The 20,454-nt window shown below is 36.6% G+C and overlaps 4 protein-coding genes across 8 annotated transcripts in view; 3 read left to right on the plus strand and 1 right to left on the minus strand.

Annotated features, from left to right (window-relative positions):
• The first annotated feature begins 1,701 nt into the window (after nt 1-1,701).
• Nucleotides 1,702-4,391, plus strand: LOC116302081 (uncharacterized). The gene has a single exon (XM_031711281.2). The coding sequence runs from the start codon at nt 1,847-1,849 to the stop codon at nt 2,426-2,428; it is 582 nt and encodes a 193-aa protein (XP_031567141.2). The 5' UTR covers nt 1,702-1,846; the 3' UTR covers nt 2,429-4,391.
• Nucleotides 3,947-11,683, plus strand: LOC116302080 (uncharacterized). Of its 4 annotated transcripts, XM_031711277.2 has the most exons (4): nt 3,947-4,072; nt 4,795-5,037; nt 10,261-10,429; nt 11,083-11,683. In XM_031711277.2, exons 2-4 carry the CDS (start codon nt 5,035-5,037, stop codon nt 11,610-11,612), a joined length of 702 nt encoding a protein of 233 aa, XP_031567137.1. In that variant the 5' UTR covers nt 3,947-4,072; nt 4,795-5,034; the 3' UTR covers nt 11,613-11,683. The 4 variants fall into 4 exon arrangements, with proteins under 4 accessions (XP_031567137.1, XP_031567136.1, XP_031567138.1 ...); XM_031711276.2 differs by lacking the exon at nt 3,947-4,072 and having other exon boundaries at nt 4,430-5,037; XM_031711278.2 differs by lacking the exons at nt 3,947-4,072; nt 4,795-5,037 and adding an exon at nt 8,484-8,630.
• LOC116302083 (solute carrier family 49 member 4 homolog) lies at nt 11,675-17,206 on the minus strand. The gene is made up of 3 exons (XM_031711282.2): nt 16,676-17,206; nt 14,422-15,127; nt 11,675-13,473 (listed from the first exon to the last, which is right to left on the minus strand). Exons 1-3 carry the CDS (start codon nt 16,983-16,985, stop codon nt 12,957-12,959), a joined length of 1,533 nt encoding a protein of 510 aa, XP_031567142.2. The 5' UTR covers nt 16,986-17,206; the 3' UTR covers nt 11,675-12,956.
• An 872-nt stretch (nt 17,207-18,078) lies between these two features.
• Nucleotides 18,079-20,454, plus strand: part of LOC116302090 (cytoskeleton-associated protein 5) — a 40,712-nt gene continuing 38,336 nt past the window's right edge. For both annotated transcript variants that reach the window (XM_089026763.1, XM_089026764.1), the window contains exons 1-3: nt 18,079-18,248; nt 18,359-18,558; nt 19,995-20,118. In XM_089026763.1, coding sequence (XP_088882889.1) covers nt 18,192-18,248; nt 18,359-18,558; nt 19,995-20,118 — 381 coding nt within the window. In that variant the 5' untranslated portion in view covers nt 18,079-18,191. The remainder of the gene's footprint in view (nt 18,249-18,358; nt 18,559-19,994; nt 20,119-20,454) is intronic.

The raw sequence follows: 20,454 nt of genomic DNA on the forward strand, positions 1-20,454 counted from the left end.
CGTTTGTATTATAAATTACTTATTTTCACTGTTATGATATATAATTAACATTCATCCTTGGAAAATTATCTGCCAAAGAACGTAACGTGCTTTTTCTATACAACTTTTTAAGAATTATTGATGATAAAACAGACTTTATCCATCATCTTGAGCTCATCTAATTCCAGAGTCAAAATTGTGAAGCACAATGAGCAATGGTAGAGCAATATTGGTTTTGGCAGGTTCTGGTAATTGTAAACTATAAAATGTTTCTTCAATAAGTTCTGTTAAAGCTTGAGGAGTGTAAAATTTTAGGGAGTTTTAAACTATGTAATTTAGAAAATTTTGATACATAAATTTGATAATAATAAGGCCACAAATAATTTATACTTGCAATTTGAATCAGAAAGTGTCGTATTGTGGTGGTTGTAGTCATGGATTACAGTGGTATTACCAAATGACAAATAGGATTAACTTTATACTTAGTGACCATGAAACAATGGTTGTTTGCAAGTCAAGGTTGGACCGCAGCTTACATTAATTCTTATGGAAATTAGTTTTGCTTAATGTCTCAGCCCAATTAAAAAAGTGACTTAACTCATGACAAGTGTTTTTCTGTTTTTCTCTGGTCAATTTTTGCAGGTTTTATGACACCTCAGTTTTGCAGTGATGTCATTTTTAGGTCACAATTTCAGATCAGCTGGCTTTCAGCTAAAATTAAGGATGCATATAGCAATAACTTGATTCCTGGACTCTGCATCTGGTGTGATTAGATTAGGGGTAAAGGTCAACCTTTATTCTCTAGTTTTCTGCCATGTCCATGTCCATGTCCAAATGAATCAGTGAGTTAGCTGTGCCCTGACTTTCTTTCAATCTGTGAGGTTGTTTCAGGGTTAAATCTAAGAGTTTGCCTTGCCTTGACTTAGATCAGCCCAGAGGTTGTTTCAGGGTTCAATCTGTGAGTTAGCCATGCCCTGACGTAGATCAGCCCAGAGGTTGTTTCAGGGTTCAATCTGTGAGTTAGCCATGCCCTGACTTAGATCAGCCCAGAGGTTGTTTCAGGGTCTATTTGTGAGTTAGCCGTGCCTTGACTTAGATCAGCCCAGAGTTTGTTTCTGGGTTCTATCTGTGAGTTAGCCATGCCCTGACTTAGATCAGCCCAGAGGTTGTTTCAGGGTTATGGATGTTATTTGACAACAAAATTTTTCTAGCCATATAAAAACAATTGAATCACACACACAGCTGATGCGATTACTCATTTGATATCTATGGAAACCAAATTTCCAAGTTTGGAATCTGTTCATGATGACTAGTTATCACGTTTAGTAGTAAAAAAAGATTAGACTATCATTTTGTTTTCACTCAAACTTACTTCTGTAAGAGCGTCACCAAGACCACTCGCCCCTGTCCCCACAGAACACACACCCTCCGAGACATCTCTGAGACTCCATTGTTTGTTGTAGTTGGGATACCTGTGTGAATTTCCCGCAAACAAGTCAACCGTGGGGGGTAGGGTCCAAAGCAATATTTTTACATAGCTAAAATCTAACTACTTTTTAAATATATTTTAACACAAATATACATTTTCGTCCTTTCGTGCATTATCGTCAATATGAATGCTGATTATTTATTTTATGAAAGGATATTAGTTGTATTTGATTTAATAAACGTTTTGTCGGTTACCCCTCCCCCGTGAAAAATAGCGAATGACAAGAATGTCAAAGAAATCCGAAGGCATCCAACTTTCTCCTCCATTGGCTACAGTAGTTACTCTTCGAGGTTTGGGAGTTTTTATAGACAAAGCGGCTTGACTTTGCCACTTTACAGAGCTTGTTTCTTAAAACGTGTCTTAGGAGACGTTTTAAAAATGCCTTGTTGCAAGACTACGATTACGTGGGCCACAAACCTCAAAATTGGAGAAGATCAGCACAAACAGTTCGTCGTCCAACTCAAGCGAGATATCAGCTGCTGCAGCGAACGATATCAGATCTTTGTGAACAATGAGCTACGCGAAGGAGAAAGCCTTTCTTATCCTCTATCTTACAATCCATGCAGTCCTTTGTGTTGTCCTGGAGGCGTAAGTGAGTGGGATCAAGAAGGTCATCACTTCATGCTCATGTACAACAGCTTATCCCTAACTAGTTCAGTTGGAAGCTTCAGGCTCTTCGTAGATGGCATCGATGTCAACACTGGAAGAGAATTCACAGCGTTTTGGCGTCGTCGTGGTATACAAATCCTCTTTATGGGATTCTGCTTCATTCTCCTTGGGATTATTTGGTCATTGATATTTCGCTATCTTGTCAAGGAATCTACTCGTCTTTCCTATTTTGGCTATGGAATGATTCTTTGTGGCATTCTTGATCTAGTGCTGGGGTTAATTCCTTTGCTGAAATTCAGAAACCCAGGAAGACAGAACAATAGTGTAAGATATACTGCTAACACTGTTTGACACAACTGCTGAAGCTATCTTTTATTGAACGTCAACAATATTATTGTTAATAGTTGATCACTTGCCAAAATGATTGTAGACGTGTAGACGTGTGTATATTGATAGTTAATAAATCTTTTATTTAGTACTGACAATGATAATGAATCACTTCATAAAGTCTATCAGTGCGTAGCAGTGAAAAGAGTGGTAATCATTTCTAAATAATCATAGTATTTAAAATAACAAGTCTATCCTATGCTAATAATTACTAATAAGACTTGATAACTCATTACATATCTATCTGTAGCTTGTAAAAAATTCATGTCATTGGTTAGCACTTCATGTAAGACTACATGAAATGGCAATATTGGATTATTAATTATTTATTATTGGTTATAACATCCTGAAACCCTAATCCAAACGAGCCAGCCCGTACCGCTCGGAATGACTCACATGATTGGGTTAAAACACGAGATAAATTATTCATCCAGACAAATAGCACTAAACCTAAACTTACAAAAGCGGTACTGTACTTAGGAAGCAATGAAAAACCATCTTTCAAGCGGTACTGGATAACTCAACCAAACCTTAATCCTAACCCAAACTCCCAAAAAACCTAACCTTAATCTTTATTACAGAATGGTGCCATTTCATGTAGTATAGTCTTACACCTATTTCATAAAACATTGTCAGAGATCAAAAAAAGGCAATCTGAGACGATACAGAATTATTGTGCTTTTATGTTTTCTCGTTAAAATACGAAAATAATAGCACTAGCTCAAAGGTCATGATTCATATTCCGATCTAAAAGAGAATTATGTTGTTTGAATGTGAATATACTTCACTTTATTTAACAATTATTCGCCGAAGGTGAAGTGAATATCGGGGAATAATAACCAAAACAAAGTTGAGGTTATTAATCCCGATATTCACTGAGCCTGAGGTGAATAATTGTTCTAGTACAAATACACAGGCTATTCTTTTAACAAAAAGAAGAAAAAAAGGAAAGTCAAAGACACATTTTTCCCTGGTAACAGCAACAAAGAGGCTGGCCACCATTTTGGATTATCGCTGGAGGTGATTATCATGTGATAGTGTGAGTTTTTCGACCAATCAGCGCGCGAGATTTTCAATAATTACCTTGTGTTTATGCTAAAGCATTTTAATCAGTCTCACATTTCAGATTTTAGTTTTCCAATTGACAATGTTTTAAAAATAGGCACATATTACAGTCAAACCACCTCAAGCGTGAACACGTAGAGGTCATTAATGACCTAATGACTTTATTTTTTGATTCTTGATTTTATTATTCGATTTGAACATTCAAAGCCTGGCATATACAAAAGCCAAGCAAATATGCAACTGAAATGCAAAAACAATTTTTTGTGCAAGGAATATGTAACATTAATGACTTACCTTCTGTTTGCGCTATAAACAAGAGCCTACAAGCCAAGTTAATCGAATTTTTCAAATTATTATTATTTTTTGAATATTGAAGATTCGTTTTCATTAATGAATCTTCGAATCGAATAATGAAATCAAGAATCAAAAAATAAAGTCATTAATGATCTCTACGTGTTCACCCTTCAGGTAGTTTGACTGTAATGAAATCCAGCATTATAGTAATCCTCATGATCAAGCTTCTGCCAAGGATATTTCCATGAGGTATGCTATTTCTTTAGTTATAAAAATTCCGGCTGAAGCTGTGTTAGTACATAAAAATTAATTTACATCAATTTGCAATTTTTTTTGATTTTTGATTTTTTAAAAATATATACTGGGTACCTTTTAAGAAAAGAGTGTATGCAGAGAGGGGGGCTTTGATTTAAAATACAGTAAAAACCCGCGTATAAGAACCTAGGTTTTTTCAAGTTAGCCTAAACAGGTTCTTATATAAATGGTATTTAGTGTTAAATTAGGCTAACTAGGTTCTTAATTAGGTTCTTAACTTTTGTTCAAGAAATAAAATTAAGTTTCATTATAAGTTGGATTTTTTTATTCAATGAGGACATGTTCTTTACAGTAACCATGTACAGTTATAGTGTTTATAGCATTATTGTGTACAGACTGTATTATAAATATATTTTTGAAAAGATTGATTCTATTTTCTTTTTAAAAAATAAGAACCTGTTTTAGGATTTTAGCCTAAAATGGTTCTTATGTGAAGGGTGCTTAAAAATGAAATTTTAGCCCAACAGGTACTTAAATTTTAGGTTCTTATACGCGGGATTTTACTGTATATAGACTAAAAGGGGGTGCCAAGGGACTGAGAATTGAAAATTTGATAATTTTTCGTTTTACATTAATTTTACATCAAAATACGACACTACCCTTTCTACAAGGCTTATGCAGTCAGTCAGCAGAGTGTTAAGATGTTAATGTTGCAGGAAGAGCAGCTGTGGCAACATCAAGCAGGCTGTTCCAATGCCTGGTCATTCTATGCAGGACACTGATTTTGGAGGAAGGGCTTTTACTCAGAAGAAAGAAAAAAACGGGATAGAATGTATTAATAAATTGAGGACCACACTTCCAGACATTGAGCACTGAAGGGCTGGCTGTATGGCAGCTTGGCCTTGATACTACTAACATCCTTGGAGGATTTACAGACTGATCAGGAACGGAATGGAATGGTAAGTCTGCCCTTAGCCTGCATTCATAATGTATGGCAGAGTGGGGGTGGGGGGGAGAGGCAGGTGAAATTTTTAAATGACAAAAAAGTTCTTAAGACCCCCCCTTGAAGTCTCCCAAAAAATAACTATCCCCCCGGGCAATCTCTCCTAAAAATTTTGCATCCCCCCAATTCTCTCAAATATTTTTTCAAACCCCCCCCCCCCCCCTCATTTTACTGGTAAAAATTTTATCGTTCCCCCCTAAATTTCACCTGCCGCCCCCTGCCATACATTATGAACGCAGCCTTAGACCTGTTAACAATATATTAGACAACTAGTTCAAATGGTCTACCTAGCAATAGTCCATGGGGTAGAATAGGCTATTGACTCGAAGTCCATGAGGGCAAGAGGTCTAATATTGCTTTAGCATAAAAATATGTGATATGTGATATTATGGAGCACATGAAGTAAAACCATGAAATAAAAAAAAAGTTGATACTGATAAATAGTATCTATTTAGAATGCCATTCATAATGTATGGCAAAAAGGGGGGGGGGGGGGGGGGGGCAGGTGAAAATTTGAAATGTCCAGAATAATTATTAACACTCCCCGTTAAAGTCATGTAGCATCTTCCAAAAATTGTGCATCCCCCATTTTTCCGATAAAAAATTGCCCATCCCCCCTGAATTTCACCTGCCCCCTGCCATTCATTATGAACGCAGCCTTACTGACTAATAGTTGCTATCACCCAACCAGAACATTCATTGTGCAAAAGTCACAAATGGTCTCTTGTGTATTTATCTTTGTGTCATTGATTTGATTTTACATAAAATTTCACCTGCCCCCTGCCATTCATTATGAACGCAGCCTTACTGACTAATAGTTGCTATCACTCAACCAGAACATTCATTGTGCAAAAGTCACAAATGGTCTCTTGTGTATTTATCTTTGTGTCATTGATTTGATTTTACATAAAATTTAAAGGGACTCTGAGGTGCCAGATACATCATAGCTTAAAATGTACATCAAACCTTTTTGATTTTGAAAATCGAAATGAAAATTCCATGAAATGCGTTTTTTGGGGTGATATCGTCCGTCAAAGTTGCGAAATGACTTAAGCTGGGCTCCCTGTGGAATATCGCGGATTTGATGGCTTGGGATGAATGAGGTGTGATGACGTCAGATAGTGGAACATGTTGGATAGCTGGAGCTGAATCAACCAAATTTCGCTATGGAAGTATGGCTGTTCTTTATCAATTTGAGCCGGAAATTGCTTGAGGAGAAGAATATAATACACCCGATGAAAGTGTGAGCGAGGACAGTGAGCTAGAAGAAGTGACGAACGAGGAAAGGCTTCTAGGAATCGATGTGGTGTACGTGTCAGCAACTTCATCTTCACTTCCATCTTCTTTAAAGCCAGTATCTTCCTCATACATTCAGGGAAGGTAGATCTTTAATATCTTAGATACCACACATGCTGATCTTTTTGCTAAGATAACCGTGCATTCACCATGTAATTATAAATTGGCGATATCAGAACTAGCACAACGCAGAGGGCTGAAAAAGCATTTCAGCGAAATGAATATGCATTGAACGTATACGTATATGAAAAAGAAAATACCGAAAAAAGCTCACTTATTTGGAATATAAGAACGTAATAGAAAATACTTTAAAAAACTCACTTATTTGTAATATTTGTTCAATTTGGAATGAGCCTTCTCTGTCATGAAGAGAAACTATTAAATGCAGTCCTAAGCACATCTCGGTTCAGACACAATAGTCGTGATGCATGTCATGTCTAATAATTACGTTGAGTTTAACATCAGAAAATATTGAAATCTTAAGTGAAATAAAATGTTTCATTTACCTCATAATTTTTTACCTAATAAGCTCATTTAACAACATAAACACATATCAGCTAGCTGTTTTCATCACGACACATTGTTGACTTTAAGATCGATTCCTAGAAGCCTTTCCTCGTTCGCCACTTCTTCTAGCTCACTGTCCTCGCTCACACTTTCATCGGGTGTATTATATTCTTCTCCTCAAGCAATTTCCGGCTCAAATTGATAAAGAACAGCCATACTTCCATAGCGAAATTTGGTTGATTCAGCTCCAGCTATCCAACATGTTCCACTATCTGACGTCATCACACCTCATTCATCCCAAGCCATCAAATCCGCGATATTCCACAGGGAGCCCAGCTTAAGTCATTTCGCAACTTTGACGGACGATATCACCCCAAAAAACGCATTTCATGGAATTTTCATTTCGATTTTCAAAATCAAAAAGGTTTGATGTACATTTTAAGCTATGATGTGTCTGGCACCTCAGAGTCCCTTTAAAAGTCTACCGATATACAATATTTCAGCTTTATATATAGTAACCACATGAATATTAAATTCTGTCCGAAGTGTATAAAAGTACGATATAGAACTTGAAAATAACTAATACTAATACTAATCACTTAAATAAAGATTAATTTTACAATTAGGTCAAAGTAAAGGTGTAAATTTGTGAGTTCTTTTTGTTGAAAAAATTTTCTTCTTCTTTGTATCGTTTTGATTTCAAAAACTATTACTTTTCTCTACTAGTGGATCACGAATAGATCACTAATAGCTTAGCCAATCAGAATGCAGGATTTGTGATACACTATGATATTATTGTTCTGCTTATATATGGTTTCATGTCACTGTAAAACTATTAGGAAACGATGAAATTAATTGTTTGGACTGTGGTTGTTGTTTTCTGCGCTTCCAAACAAGATACATTTTGCTAGTGTTCTTAAGGAATTGGTCTTATTTTTTCATCACTTAATTAATGAAATTTTTTTTGTGCCAGAATGATTTTATTTACCATATTCTTGGATAGATTCCCTATTTTGATTTAGAAGACCCAAGGGTGTAGCCAGGGAGTGGCAAAGGGGCCAGCTCCCCTCATTCGTGTCAGCAAAATTGCGGCTTTCTTAGATTTTATGCATTAATTGCAATTAAGTTTTTGTAAAATTAAAAAGGAAAATGAATGCAGGGTTTTCTATACCCCTAAGACCATCATGTTTTAGGCCTTTAAAATATTCAGAAAGTTCTAAAAATAGTTTTGTAAAATACAAATAGTAGCGAGGTCGGAAATTAATTTTTCCGAATTTAATTCCAAGGGCTTTCGCCCGGAATAACCTCGTTCCCAAGCACTACAACTTACCTATATTATCTTCTAAAATACAAATAGATTGGTAAATTTTTAAGTACAACTTAGGTTTTTGATATTCTCAACTAGTTTTTATCGAAATAGTTTTAAAATAAAAGCGTAAATATTTTGCTTAGCGATCATTTCAGCTGTCCCTCAGTTATCACACTCAGTTTCCATGGAGACCGAAATGAATATTTGTTCATAGCGGGCTCTCTCTCGTTGATACTTTAATCTACAGTTAAAATTGTTTAAAAGAAAAAACGTCAGAAATTCCTAAAATCAAACACCATATTTTGCATTTTTTAAAAGACAATTTAGAAATCCTTCATATATACCGATATATATGTATATATGGTTTGGTTTTACGCGAGAAGGGAAATTCTAAAAAAATTTAATGCGGTACAGTGTTTACAGTATAATTCGTACAGGTAAGTCTTAACTTGCTAAGTTTATTTATTTAAAATTCAAGCATTCACAGACTGATATTTCCGCTATACTCTTAAAAATATGAAAGCTCCTAAAACAGCATTCCTTATTTTTACCGCGTTTATTACTTGCTGTGTGTTTTTTGTTATCTACATTTTAAAAATCATTCCATTTTGTAAGACACTTAGAAAAGCATTCTCTTGAATTATACACAATATTCTAACGGTTTTACAAATTCCAAATTACTCTATTATTTAAGTTAAGATTTAATTGTGAAACGAAAAAATGAAGTTAAAACGACTCAAAATTGAAATTCAACTCAAATTAAAACGTTTTTGGCTCTCCGGCCCAATTGAAAGTTTCAACATGATATATATATATATATATAACTATTTTGAATAAGTATATCAAACTGTGAATGGAAGCTACAGTTTAAAGGGGAAACTATATATGTTATTATTCTTTGACCTAAAACATCACATTATTCTATTTGAACTCAAACATTACAAATTTGCATGTTGCAACGAAAATTTTGACACTTCTGTTAAAGAGAAATTCAGCTAATTACTCCACCAATATTATCGTTTGTTTTTCCATTTGTATTGTATGTAATTAAACCCTTTTTGAATTCTAGATTAACAGCTTTTTTAAAAATTTCATGGATTAAACACTTCTTCAAAACGTTTGTGTGTTGACAACGCAAGTTTTTATCATTTAAAACCTGAGAGTATACAGTTGTCGTGACCAAAAAGAAGGTCGTTTCCAAGAATAGCTGGAGTAATCGATAGCTAGCTACTGGCGTTTCTTATTATTCTGGTCGAGAAACACGGAGGTTAGTGTTGAGATATACAGTGTTCAGTTTGTTGTCGACGAATCCGCTTCGAACTCCTCGAGTTTAAAAGTATGTATTCGTTTGACTTCGTTAACAACAGTTATCTCCGTGTGAAATAGTAAAACAATACATAGACGAAAATGTGCCAAGAAAAATAATAAAATCCTGTTTACTCTTTGGTTGGCTTTGTCTTCTAAAGACTATACTAAATTTACTGCCTGTGGTATTAGATCTGCCATACAATTATAGTTTATCTATTTATTTTATTTCTTTATTATATTTGCCACTGAGATATATCTTATATATATTAATTTGGTATAGAAATTAGCCACTTTCCATTACATTTTCTTTTCCTTTACATAATATTGTTCCTAGATAGTACCATTCGTTTCATCTTGTATATATAACTGATATGATAACTGACGTTCTGTCGAAACGTCGAAATCGTACAATTTGCTATCGTGACGAACTAGGTTTTGGTGGACGTCAATCAATGCGTTTCCATGACATTCCATAGGCACGTGCCCTTATAAGCTTTGTGTTTTGCGACAAAGCTTGGAATCACTTTGATTGGCGTCCACCAAAACTCTATTATGTCTCTAATTTTTTTTCCATTATTTCGCGCGTGTGAATGAGAAGCGCTGTAAACCCGTGAGATAGATATTAGACTAATACAAGGTAGATCCTAATTCCATTGCTTTCTTTTGTGCGTATTTGACTTTACATACACGTTGTCCCCCGTTTTTTTTCATTTCACTGGTTAAATGCCTTCACTCTATATATTTGTGTTTTATCAAAAGGCGAGAACTGCTATGAAAGAAAGCAAGTTAAAGGTGCAGTCCACGGCGATGAAACTGTCGACAAAGACATCAACCAGGTTGACCCTATCCCCCAAGGATGAAAGAAAAACCTTAACAGGACAAGGGGAAATAAAGGAAGATACTCTTTGCATTCAGGCAGGCATTGAAGGTAAGTTATGTTGTTGGACATACCGGAACAATTATGAAACGGCTTCCCATAAGAAACGTTATCATTCATATGAGTGCGTACATGGTAAAACGTACGGTACTGACTGGTACGACATACGGTAACATTGGCTTCCCATAATAGTCTAAGGGTTATCGTATGAATAAGAAACATACGGTACTGACTTAGCACACACACGGTACGACATGCCGTAACATTGAAATGGCTTCCCATTAGAAAGGTTATCGTATGAGTGGGAAACATACTGACATACAGTACGTACACGGTACGACATGCCTTAACATGGAAATGGCTTCCCATTAGAATGGTTATCGTATATGAATAGGAAACATACGATACTGACTTACAGCACATACACGATCATACGACATGCCGTAACATGGAAATGGCTTCCCATAAGAATGTTCATCGTATGAGTGAGAAACATACGGTACTGACTTACAGCAGATACACGATACGACATGCTGTAACATTGAAATAGCTTCCTATATAAGAATGGTTATCTTATCTGTGGGAAACATACGGTACTGACTTATAGCACTATACACGATACAACATGCCGTAACATTGAAATGGTTTCTTATAACTGATAAGGAGTGAGTTATCTAATGCCCATATCTTATTTTTAAATACAGGCAAACAAAATTCAAGGAGCACAAACCGTGCTGCTCATTTGTTTACAAACGCGGCCTTTCCGCTTGGTTTTACGCCATCGCAGTGCGCGCTCCTGGCATCTCGACAACGAAACTCAAACTACCTTTACTTCAAGGCAAGCAACAACTGGGAGAAATCTAAACCGTATTCCAATGAAACCACAAGTGTTTCTAGTACACCTGACTTAAGGTCCTCTTTAAGACATGAAGTCGAGGCTAAAGGGGTAAAATCTCCAAGTAAACTCTTGGCACCAATAAATGCCGGAAGAAAAAACATTAATGAGAAAACCGGTTTGACCGGATATTTCAAGTGGAAGAGCAAAGAAGAGGTAGCTAAGTACTTAGCTGCGCATGCGCAAGCTCGGTTGCTATGGATACAAGAGTCGGAAAAGATGGATGAAGATGTATCTAACAGGAGAAACGATTTCAATCTAAGATTAAGCGAAAAAATAAGATCTCCTCTTAGAAATCCTGTTTATCTTTTCAATAAGGATTCCAAAAAACGTTTTTGAAAAGAAAACCAGCAACAGCAACATACAAACAAACAAAAAACAAAGGGAAAAAGGCATAAAAATGGAACGAAATTTAAATTTAATTTATATTCAGTGTTTCCATCACAATTTTGTATCTTTGAAAACATTTTTTGATTTAGAATTATAAATAGAAAGGCAAACTTGCTTAAAAGTTATTAACGTGTTAACGTGAATATGTTAAACTGAATCTGCGTGTGAATTTGTCACTTTGCAGATAAACAATAGTAAAAAGAGTGAGAAAACGAATTAGAAAAAGAAAGTGCAGACCGTTTTTCACTAAACACTAAACTATTTCAGATGTTCCAGGCCTGGAATGAGATAACGTTTACGTTTTTTCAAGACTATGTACTTATTGACTGAGTGGGAGGGCCGTACGGGAAAATATTTGGCTCAAGGTCATGTCGTACGGACCGAGCGCAGCGAGGTCCGTACAAATGACCGAGAGCCAAATATTTTCCCGTACGGCCCGACCTAACTCAGTCAATAAGCATTTTATCATATGACCCTCACGAAAATAAAAATAATTAAGAAAAAGAAAGCGCGCGGATTCGAGCAGGGCCGGACGGGTTTTTCCGGCCCGCTTACGTCAACCCGTCCGGCCCCCATCACGACTTTTTCCAGTGGTTTTATTAGAGCGCGCGAGCAGGGCCGTACGGGTCATATGATAAAACCTCTTACTTTGGTGCCAAAGTTTTTCCACTTCACTCCATGTGTCATTTCCTAGAGCATCGTTTTTTTGTTTCACGGTTTTACATGAAAAAAATCTTATTCTCAAGTCCACGTGCCATTCCCTAGAGTATCATATCTTTGTTTAATGGTTACACATGAGAAGACACATGAATATGGATACAACCCAAACAAAGAATGTTATACTCAAGACCACGTGTCATGCACTAGAGTATCATTTCTTTGTTTAACGGTTACACATAAGAAGACACATGAATATGGATACAACTCAAACAAAGAATCTTATTCTCAAGACCACGTGTCATTCCCTAGAGTATCATTTCTGTGTTTAACGGTTGCACATGAGAAGACACATTAATTAAATAGATACAACTCAAATAAAGAATCTTATTCTCAAGAGAATGACACGTGGTCTGAAATGGAAATACATTACACCCAAGATAGAAACGTCTGTTGCAAGAAAATTTGATCTTGACAATGTTACGAGGACTTTGAATTGTTGCCACTCCTGTCCTTTCACCATTACTACTTGTGAACCTTTAATTTTTGACCATCTTCTCAACTACTATTCATTGATTCCTCAATTTATGTGGTGCCATAGCAATAACCACTACAATACGTTCAAGCCAGCTCTCGTCAAACAGTGGGATCCTTCATTTTATGTTCTTCACTGCTCCCATTAACAGACAATGACCCATTTTCTGCCGGATCATAAGATATAGGACCATGTATAGGCACCGATGGGGCCTTCATATCAATCTGCGATCGATAATACTTGGCCTTCCAGAAAGCTAGCAGAGGAATAGATATTAAACATGAAGAAAATGCGACCCAATTGATCCATTTAGTGCCAAAATTAGGCACCATTGGAAAGATATAAAACACAACTTGTAAGAAGTTGTTTGAAAATGTCAGGCATCCAGCTGTTATTCCCTCGGCAATGGGATAGGTTGATTCTACTGCTAGTTCGAAGAAGAGGGGGATGGAACCGTTGACAAAAAAGCCACCAAGGATGCTTGTGACGTAGAGTAAGACATTCCACTTGGGTAAAATGCTGTCACAGATCAGAGTAAAGAGAATGAGAGAAACTGATGCACCAATCATTAGCTCAATGACAATGCTCTTCATATGCCGTGTGAAATGGTCTGCAAATCTGAAATAAAAATGAAAGTAAATCTAATCAGCCTAATTCATTAAGAGATATAACTAGCTAAAAACTAGTGTGAGCTGCGTTGGTGTTTCTAATGAAACAGTAATGATAAAAAGGTAAATTATACACCGTGAAAAGAAGAATGTTTGTTTTTGTTTCCTTGCCTACCTTGTTCTCATTGGTTTCTTTCGTCTTATTCTATCATATAAACACTCCTTTCTATCACCTCTTTCTCTTTTACTCTGACGAAGGACTAGCGTCCGAAACGTCAGTAAGTTTTTTCATCTTTTCACTGTGTAAAATTTACCTTTTTATCATTATTAATTCATAAAGCTTGGGTGGCGTAGCAGTGAAAGCACCACCTCTAACCAACACAACCTGTGTTTGATTCCTTAGCTCAGTATCATGATCATGTAAGTAGAGTAGCTTATTGATTCATTTCTGTGCTTCAAGGGTCGTTATTTCCGGTTTTTCTGCCTCCACAAAAATGACCTTCTTAACCCCAGTTGAATTCACTAGAATAAGTACTGTTATTCCACACAACCACAGTTAGTGTGCTACTCGCTGCACTGTGAACACTTCCACAAGTTTTTGATTTCCTTTTGACAAGTTTCAATTGTGTTTTTACAGCTATCCAATCAGGTTTTAGTGCTTCACTTTAATGTTTTGATATCGCACTGTAACTTAACTTATCTTAAACATTAAAGTGCACCCACCCAGATATTTTGGTCCCAGCAAAATCACCATACACTTTTTGTTTCACAGACACCTCTATAATACGGACACCTCTATACTACGGATGCCTTTGTGATACTGACACCTCTATATTACAGACACCCCTATTTTACAGAACCCCTATATTACAGACACCTAAATTATGGACTCTTTTTTTCTGGCCCTTCGGTGTCCATATTATAGAGGTCTCATTGCAATTATTATATTGTAACTTACATTGATAAAGATATTCCAGAAACAGAACCTGCGACTACAGCTCCAAAACCTAGCCAACCAGCTGTCTTTTGATTAATATTGAAAGCAGACAAATTCAAATCCAACACTGAACACCATCCACCGTAAATGCCAGTCGACACCCCATAGATGAACACAAGCAACCAGAAGCGCTTCTTCCTAAGAAGAGCTTTAAAACCAACAGAGAAGTCGAGGCGACCAATGGCGGCAGTTATACTCGGAGGCAGCCGTGGCTTTTTTGGAAAGTATATCAAGACACAAAGGAAAACAAGAGCTGTGACTCCAAATTCCAGATACATGAAATTCATTATTTGTTCTTTGTATTCTCTGAGTTGAGTAGTGTTAAGACTTTTCCTAAGTTTATGATAATTGATGCCTTCAAAAGAAGAATTTCCTTTGTATAGTTCTCCAACATCTTGCACCATTAAAGGACCAATAACAAATGACAAAGCTGTGCCGCTGTAGCATGCAAGAGAAGAGATGGCTGTGGCAGTCGTTCGTTGTGAAGGGGGGAACCATGCAGCGGAGACTAATGGAGGTGCTGCCATGGCAACGGGTCCTCCAAGTCCAGTTATGAATTGTCCTAGGTGGATAAGGATTGACTGGGATTTATTGTCCAGTGGAATGCATCTTAAACCAGCACCGATGAATTCAAAAAAGGCTGCAAGGAGAACTGAAGTTCTGAGACCTGGAAATATCAATCAAATTTTCATAGCATTAAACAAATGAAAAGTGTAGATTTAATAGTGTTGCCTAGCAACAGTGATACCATGTTTCGAGTACTCTCCCAGAGACAAAGTCATAGTGTATTAGATCATTCAAGAGTTAGCCAATCTGAGAGTTAGCCATGCTCTGACTTAGATCAGTCCAAAGGTTGTTTCTGGGTTCAATCTGAGAGTTAGCCATGCTTTGACTTAGATCAGTCCAGAGGTTGTTTCAGGGTTTGATCTGTGAGTTAGCCATACCCTGACTTAGATCAGCCCAGAGGTTGTTTCAGGGTTCTATCTGTGAGTTAGCCATGCCCTGACTTAGATCAGCCCAGAGGTTGTTTCAGGGTTTGATCTGTGAGTTAGCTGTGACCTGATTTAGATCAGACCAGAGGTTGTTTCAGGGGTCAATCTGTGAGTTAGCCATGCCTTGACTTAGATCAGCCCAGAGGTTGTCTCAGTGTTCTATCTGTGAGTTAGCCACGCCCTGACTTTGATCAGCCCAGAGGTTGTTTCAGGGTTCTATCTGTGAGTTAGCCATGCCCTGACTTAGATCAGTCCAGAGGTTGTTTCAGGGTTCAATCTGTGAGTAAGCCATGCCCTGAATTAGATCAGTCCAGAGGTTGTTTCGGGGTTCTATCTGTGAGTTAGCCATGCTCTGACTTAGACCAGCCCAGAGGTTTTTTTTCGAGGTTCAATCTGTGAGTTAGCCATTCTCATGCCCTGACTTAAATCAGCCCAGAGGTTGTCTCAGGGTTCCATCTGTGCGTGCCCTGCAAGGGCGGATCCAGGGGGAGGGTCGAGGGGGTCGTGACCCCCCTGTCATTCCTGAGGTCAAATGGGCTTCTTGTGGTAAAAATGTGACTGGGATTCCTTTGCCCACAAAATTTACCCCTGAGACCCCCCTTCAAAAAACCCTGGATCTGCCCTTGCCCTGAATTAGTTAAGGTTTGATATGTGAGTAAAATAGGCCGGGCCTTGACTTAGATCAGCCCAGAGGCTCTAAAACTCTAACAAACGGATCAAAAACAGAAACAGACCATTGTACCAATGATGACCGGAAAATACGATCAGACAGAAGGTGAAGTTCACATCGATCGTGTTACAGTGCATGAAGCAAAAAAAAAAATGCTTATTAACTTCTTAAAAAAAGTCTCTACTTTCATTAAGCTTAAAAAATATGCAAACATTAGCAATGAATATTTTATACCAATGTTCAATGTAAGCTTATATTTGCAAATAATTTGATCAGCTGAATTTGTTTTAAGCCATCAAGTTCTCGTGACAGACGAATGACTGACTGGTCACGTATACGTTGAATATTGCACAACCTTGCTATTGAAATAACGACCTTAAGATCTCACTGTTAAGTATACATTCACAAATAATATTAAAACATTGATAAAGATATTTTCTATCTTTTCTAGCAAAGAAAATTTGTAAAAAAGTATGAGACTATTTCAAAGTGTTTTGTGAATGCATTAAACATACGCATATTAATCTGTAAAGTATACATCTATCTTTCTTACCCTTTACATCCATTAACCAAGACATTGGTAGAACAGCAACGACATAGGAAATGGGTCCCCAGTCAGCTAGTAAAGTAATAATAGTATTATCCCATCCAAAGACGACTTGTGAAGTGCCTTGAATCGGTCCCCAAGCGTTCCAAATCACATTATTCAGAGACGCGACGCATGAAAATATAAGAAGAATATACCAACGTCTTTTGTAGACTTTACACGTTCCTTGGTGGACGGATCCTATAGATTGATAAGGCCTGTTTTCAGATTTCAATAAAGTTTCTCGTTCATCGTAGGATCTTCCAATAGAAGCCATGTGAAGACAAGAGATCAAATGAATAAAGTTGGGTTTGTTTGCCTTTTGATTTTACATAGAAGAATACACACGATCTCAACGATTTTTATACCGTGAAATGTCCTTGAGTTGAAGATTAATACCTAGGAGTTTCGTGGCGATCGAGCGAAAATTCTTGGATTTATAAGCTGATTTTTCAGCTTTGAATAAAATTCAACGATGCCGATACCAATACAGGCCAGGTTGTGTGATCCACTACAGATGACGTCATTTAAGGCATTACTCTCATCATGTGACACACGTGACTGAAAAAACATGCGACAGTTTGATTGTCTGGTTCGGCATATTTTCATAACATTTCGCTGCCGTCAATCAAACCTAATCATTCGGTACCTTTTATGTTTTTGACTGGCGGCAGCAAAAAACAAATTCAAGCGCGTAACTCGGTTTATGAAAAGTGCAGTAATGTAATGCACGCTTTCGCTTTCATTATCTCTGTAGTCTACTACTTCAAAAAAGTTTTCTTTGCATTTGTTTTTTTCAAAAAAGAACTTCCTTTTCAGCTCAGAGAAATTGGTTGTTTGATCCAATACGGATGACGTCATTTGCATACTCTTATCATGTGACACATGTGACTGAATAAACAGTTGTCCCCCATGCGGCAGTTTGATTGTCTGGTTCGGCATATTTTCATAACATTTCGCTGCCATCAATCAAACCTAATCATTCGGTACCTTTTATATTTTTGACTGGCAGCAGCTCAGAGCAAAGTTTAATTCATTCGTCTTTCGTTTTCTTTCTTCAAGCTGTCTCTTCAGGCTTCCGCTTCCGCTTCTCTTCTCTTCTCTTCTCTTCTCTTCTCTTCTCTTCTCTTCTCTTCTCTCGTTTCCTTTTTTCCACATTCTCCTTGTCTCTCGTCTCATCTGTCTTTTTTCTCCCTCTCTTTTTCCTTCCTTCCTTCCTTCCTTCCTTTATCCCTTTTTCTTTTTCATTACATCGTAGTCACAGTCACTTACGGGGTTCCTGTGCAATCATAGATCGCTATTCCCTGGAGCTAGCGCTGCTGTGATTAGCCCATAGACATCACGTGGTGGATAGTATTTCTCCATTTCAAATATCTTGTTGTACGTTGACTCTTCCCGCTCGAACAACGAAAAACACCAAAATATCCACCTCAAAAACACCTAAATATTCCATATTCTATGCTTCCTCCACCCCTGAGAAGCTATGGGAGATGACTTGGATCTTGGAAAATTAGCCTTAGAGGACAAACTCACTCATAAGGTATTTTTACTCCAAAGAATCGTCTCGAGGAAAGTCGAAGTTGGAGGCAAAGTGACAGCAGAAAAATCGAAAATTTGAATCTGAAAAAATATTTTTTTCTTGGTTTTTAGGTGTGGAAAGCCCGTGTTAGTGGTTATGAAGAATTAACGAAGACTTTTAAGCAAGCTACGAGCGAGAGTAGTGGAGAATTTTCGAAATATTTGGGCTTTTTCAAGAAAATTGTGATCGATAGTAACGCTGTTGCACAAGAAAAAGGTCTCGAAGCCGTACTTACTTTCGTGGAAAAAGCTTCTCCTTCGATAAGTGGAAGGTAAAACGCGAATCGTAATCTATGAATCCTCCTAATATTGTACATATGAATTATATTTTATAATATCAAAGGCTAACAGCCATCTTGGGTGGAATCCGAATGAATCCTGGTTCTAAATTTTCATCAAAAATGTGCTGAAATGATTCACGTCACTTCTATTTTATCAACTTTTTATTTAAAATGTTTACGATTTGTTTTCTTATTTTTAAGACTTCAAAAGAGTTAGATCATTTTGGTAATTTTTTAGCCTTTGAATATAGATTACTCTGGAATTTAATATTTATTGTACAATTTTATTTAAATATGTAAATGACAAACTTAAATTTAACTTAACTTATTTCATTTTTTTCTACGTATAATTCAATATTTAGTATTTAATTATTGTTCCTAAGATCATCTTTACTATCTGGTATTTTTTCTTGATTTTTTGGAAACCACAATTTTGCATTTTAAAAAATATATTGTGCATCCTCCCAGACTAATTAATTATTGCATTGTCTGGTTTGTATTGTCAGATTTGATAAATGAACAAATTAAGTATTTTATATAAATTCTATTTTGATTGATTTGCAGGTTTTAGTCTGTTCCTTTAGTAAATGTATTTTATTTTTATTAGGTGTACAGTATGAGAATATATATATATATAGACTATATATTTGTACTGTAGTTATAATGTATCCATATAGAGCTGATCTACGCAGTATATCAAACAACTTACGAAATCCGTTCAAGACTCAAAAATATTTTCTGAGTCTTATAATTAGCAACTGCATAAGTTGCTTGATATACTGCGCAGATCTGCTCAATTAGATACATTTTTGATAGGTTGTTTTGTTACGTGGTCTTATTACAGCCGATTTCTCATTACTTTACACTTTTGGGTTCCGAACTATGTTCGAAAATTCCTAAATTGGCGAGCAAATTAGGAAATTCAAAACGAAGTTCACGGTGAACTTCTGAACTTCCCTCCAAAATTTGGGAATTGGTTTAGTATATAGAATATATATGAAGTTACCAAATAAATAACCCAAAGGAAATCTAGAAGATAAACTTATAAACTCATATTTTACAACCACCACTCCCCATGTGAGGCTTTTCCGTGAGGTTCCCTCCACACGCACTATTGCTACATTCTATATTTACAACACTCAACTAACATGTTGCTTTTTACGGATTGAGGGAACCAGAGATCCTGGAGAAAACCCTGAAGAAAACCCTGGTTGAAAATCAACTTTTGTAAGCCAACCAAGATCTGAACTTTGGCGGGAAGTTCATACTAACCACCTACTGTATCATGATTGTAAATTGCATAAAAAAGCAATCTGAAATTCCCAACTCAATGTAAAGCGCCTTCGATTATATCCATATAGAAAGGGCGCTATGTAAATCATAAATCTTTATTAATCATTATTAAACCATTATTATTCTTTTTTCAGGGCGGCTGGTGATATAGTTAGTGGTTGTATACTAAAATGTTTTAACGCCAGGCCGAAAACCAAAGAGAAGGGAATAGATATAGTGTTAATGTACGTTGAAGTAGAGAAACAAGATATAGTTCAGGTAATGTAAATAGAGTGCATACTATATAGCAGTTTTCGTATGACTGCGAAAAGCTCAGTGTCGTAAGCGTGACGTGCCGTGACCGTGATGCTTTCTAGAATTTTAATTGGCTGATTTTTTCACACGCAATACGATTGGTCTGGCATTGCCGTGACCTTGGTGTAACCGTGTCCGCGCCATGTTTATGCCGTGTTTTGGGTATTTGATTGGATGGAGAGTAAATTCTCGTGCAATGTGATTGGTCTGTGTTCGTGCCGTGAATTTTTCAGTCATACGAAAACTGCTCTATATCCGTGAAAAAGGTAACTAACAAAATTGTACAAATTAGTGCAAAGT

This window comes from Actinia tenebrosa, unplaced genomic scaffold (assembly GCF_029948245.1).
Source record: "Actinia tenebrosa isolate PJP-AT-01 unplaced genomic scaffold, QUT_ActTen_1.0 PGA_scaffold10__47_contigs__length_13832649, whole genome shotgun sequence".
NCBI lineage: Eukaryota > Metazoa > Cnidaria > Anthozoa > Actiniaria > Actiniidae > Actinia > Actinia tenebrosa.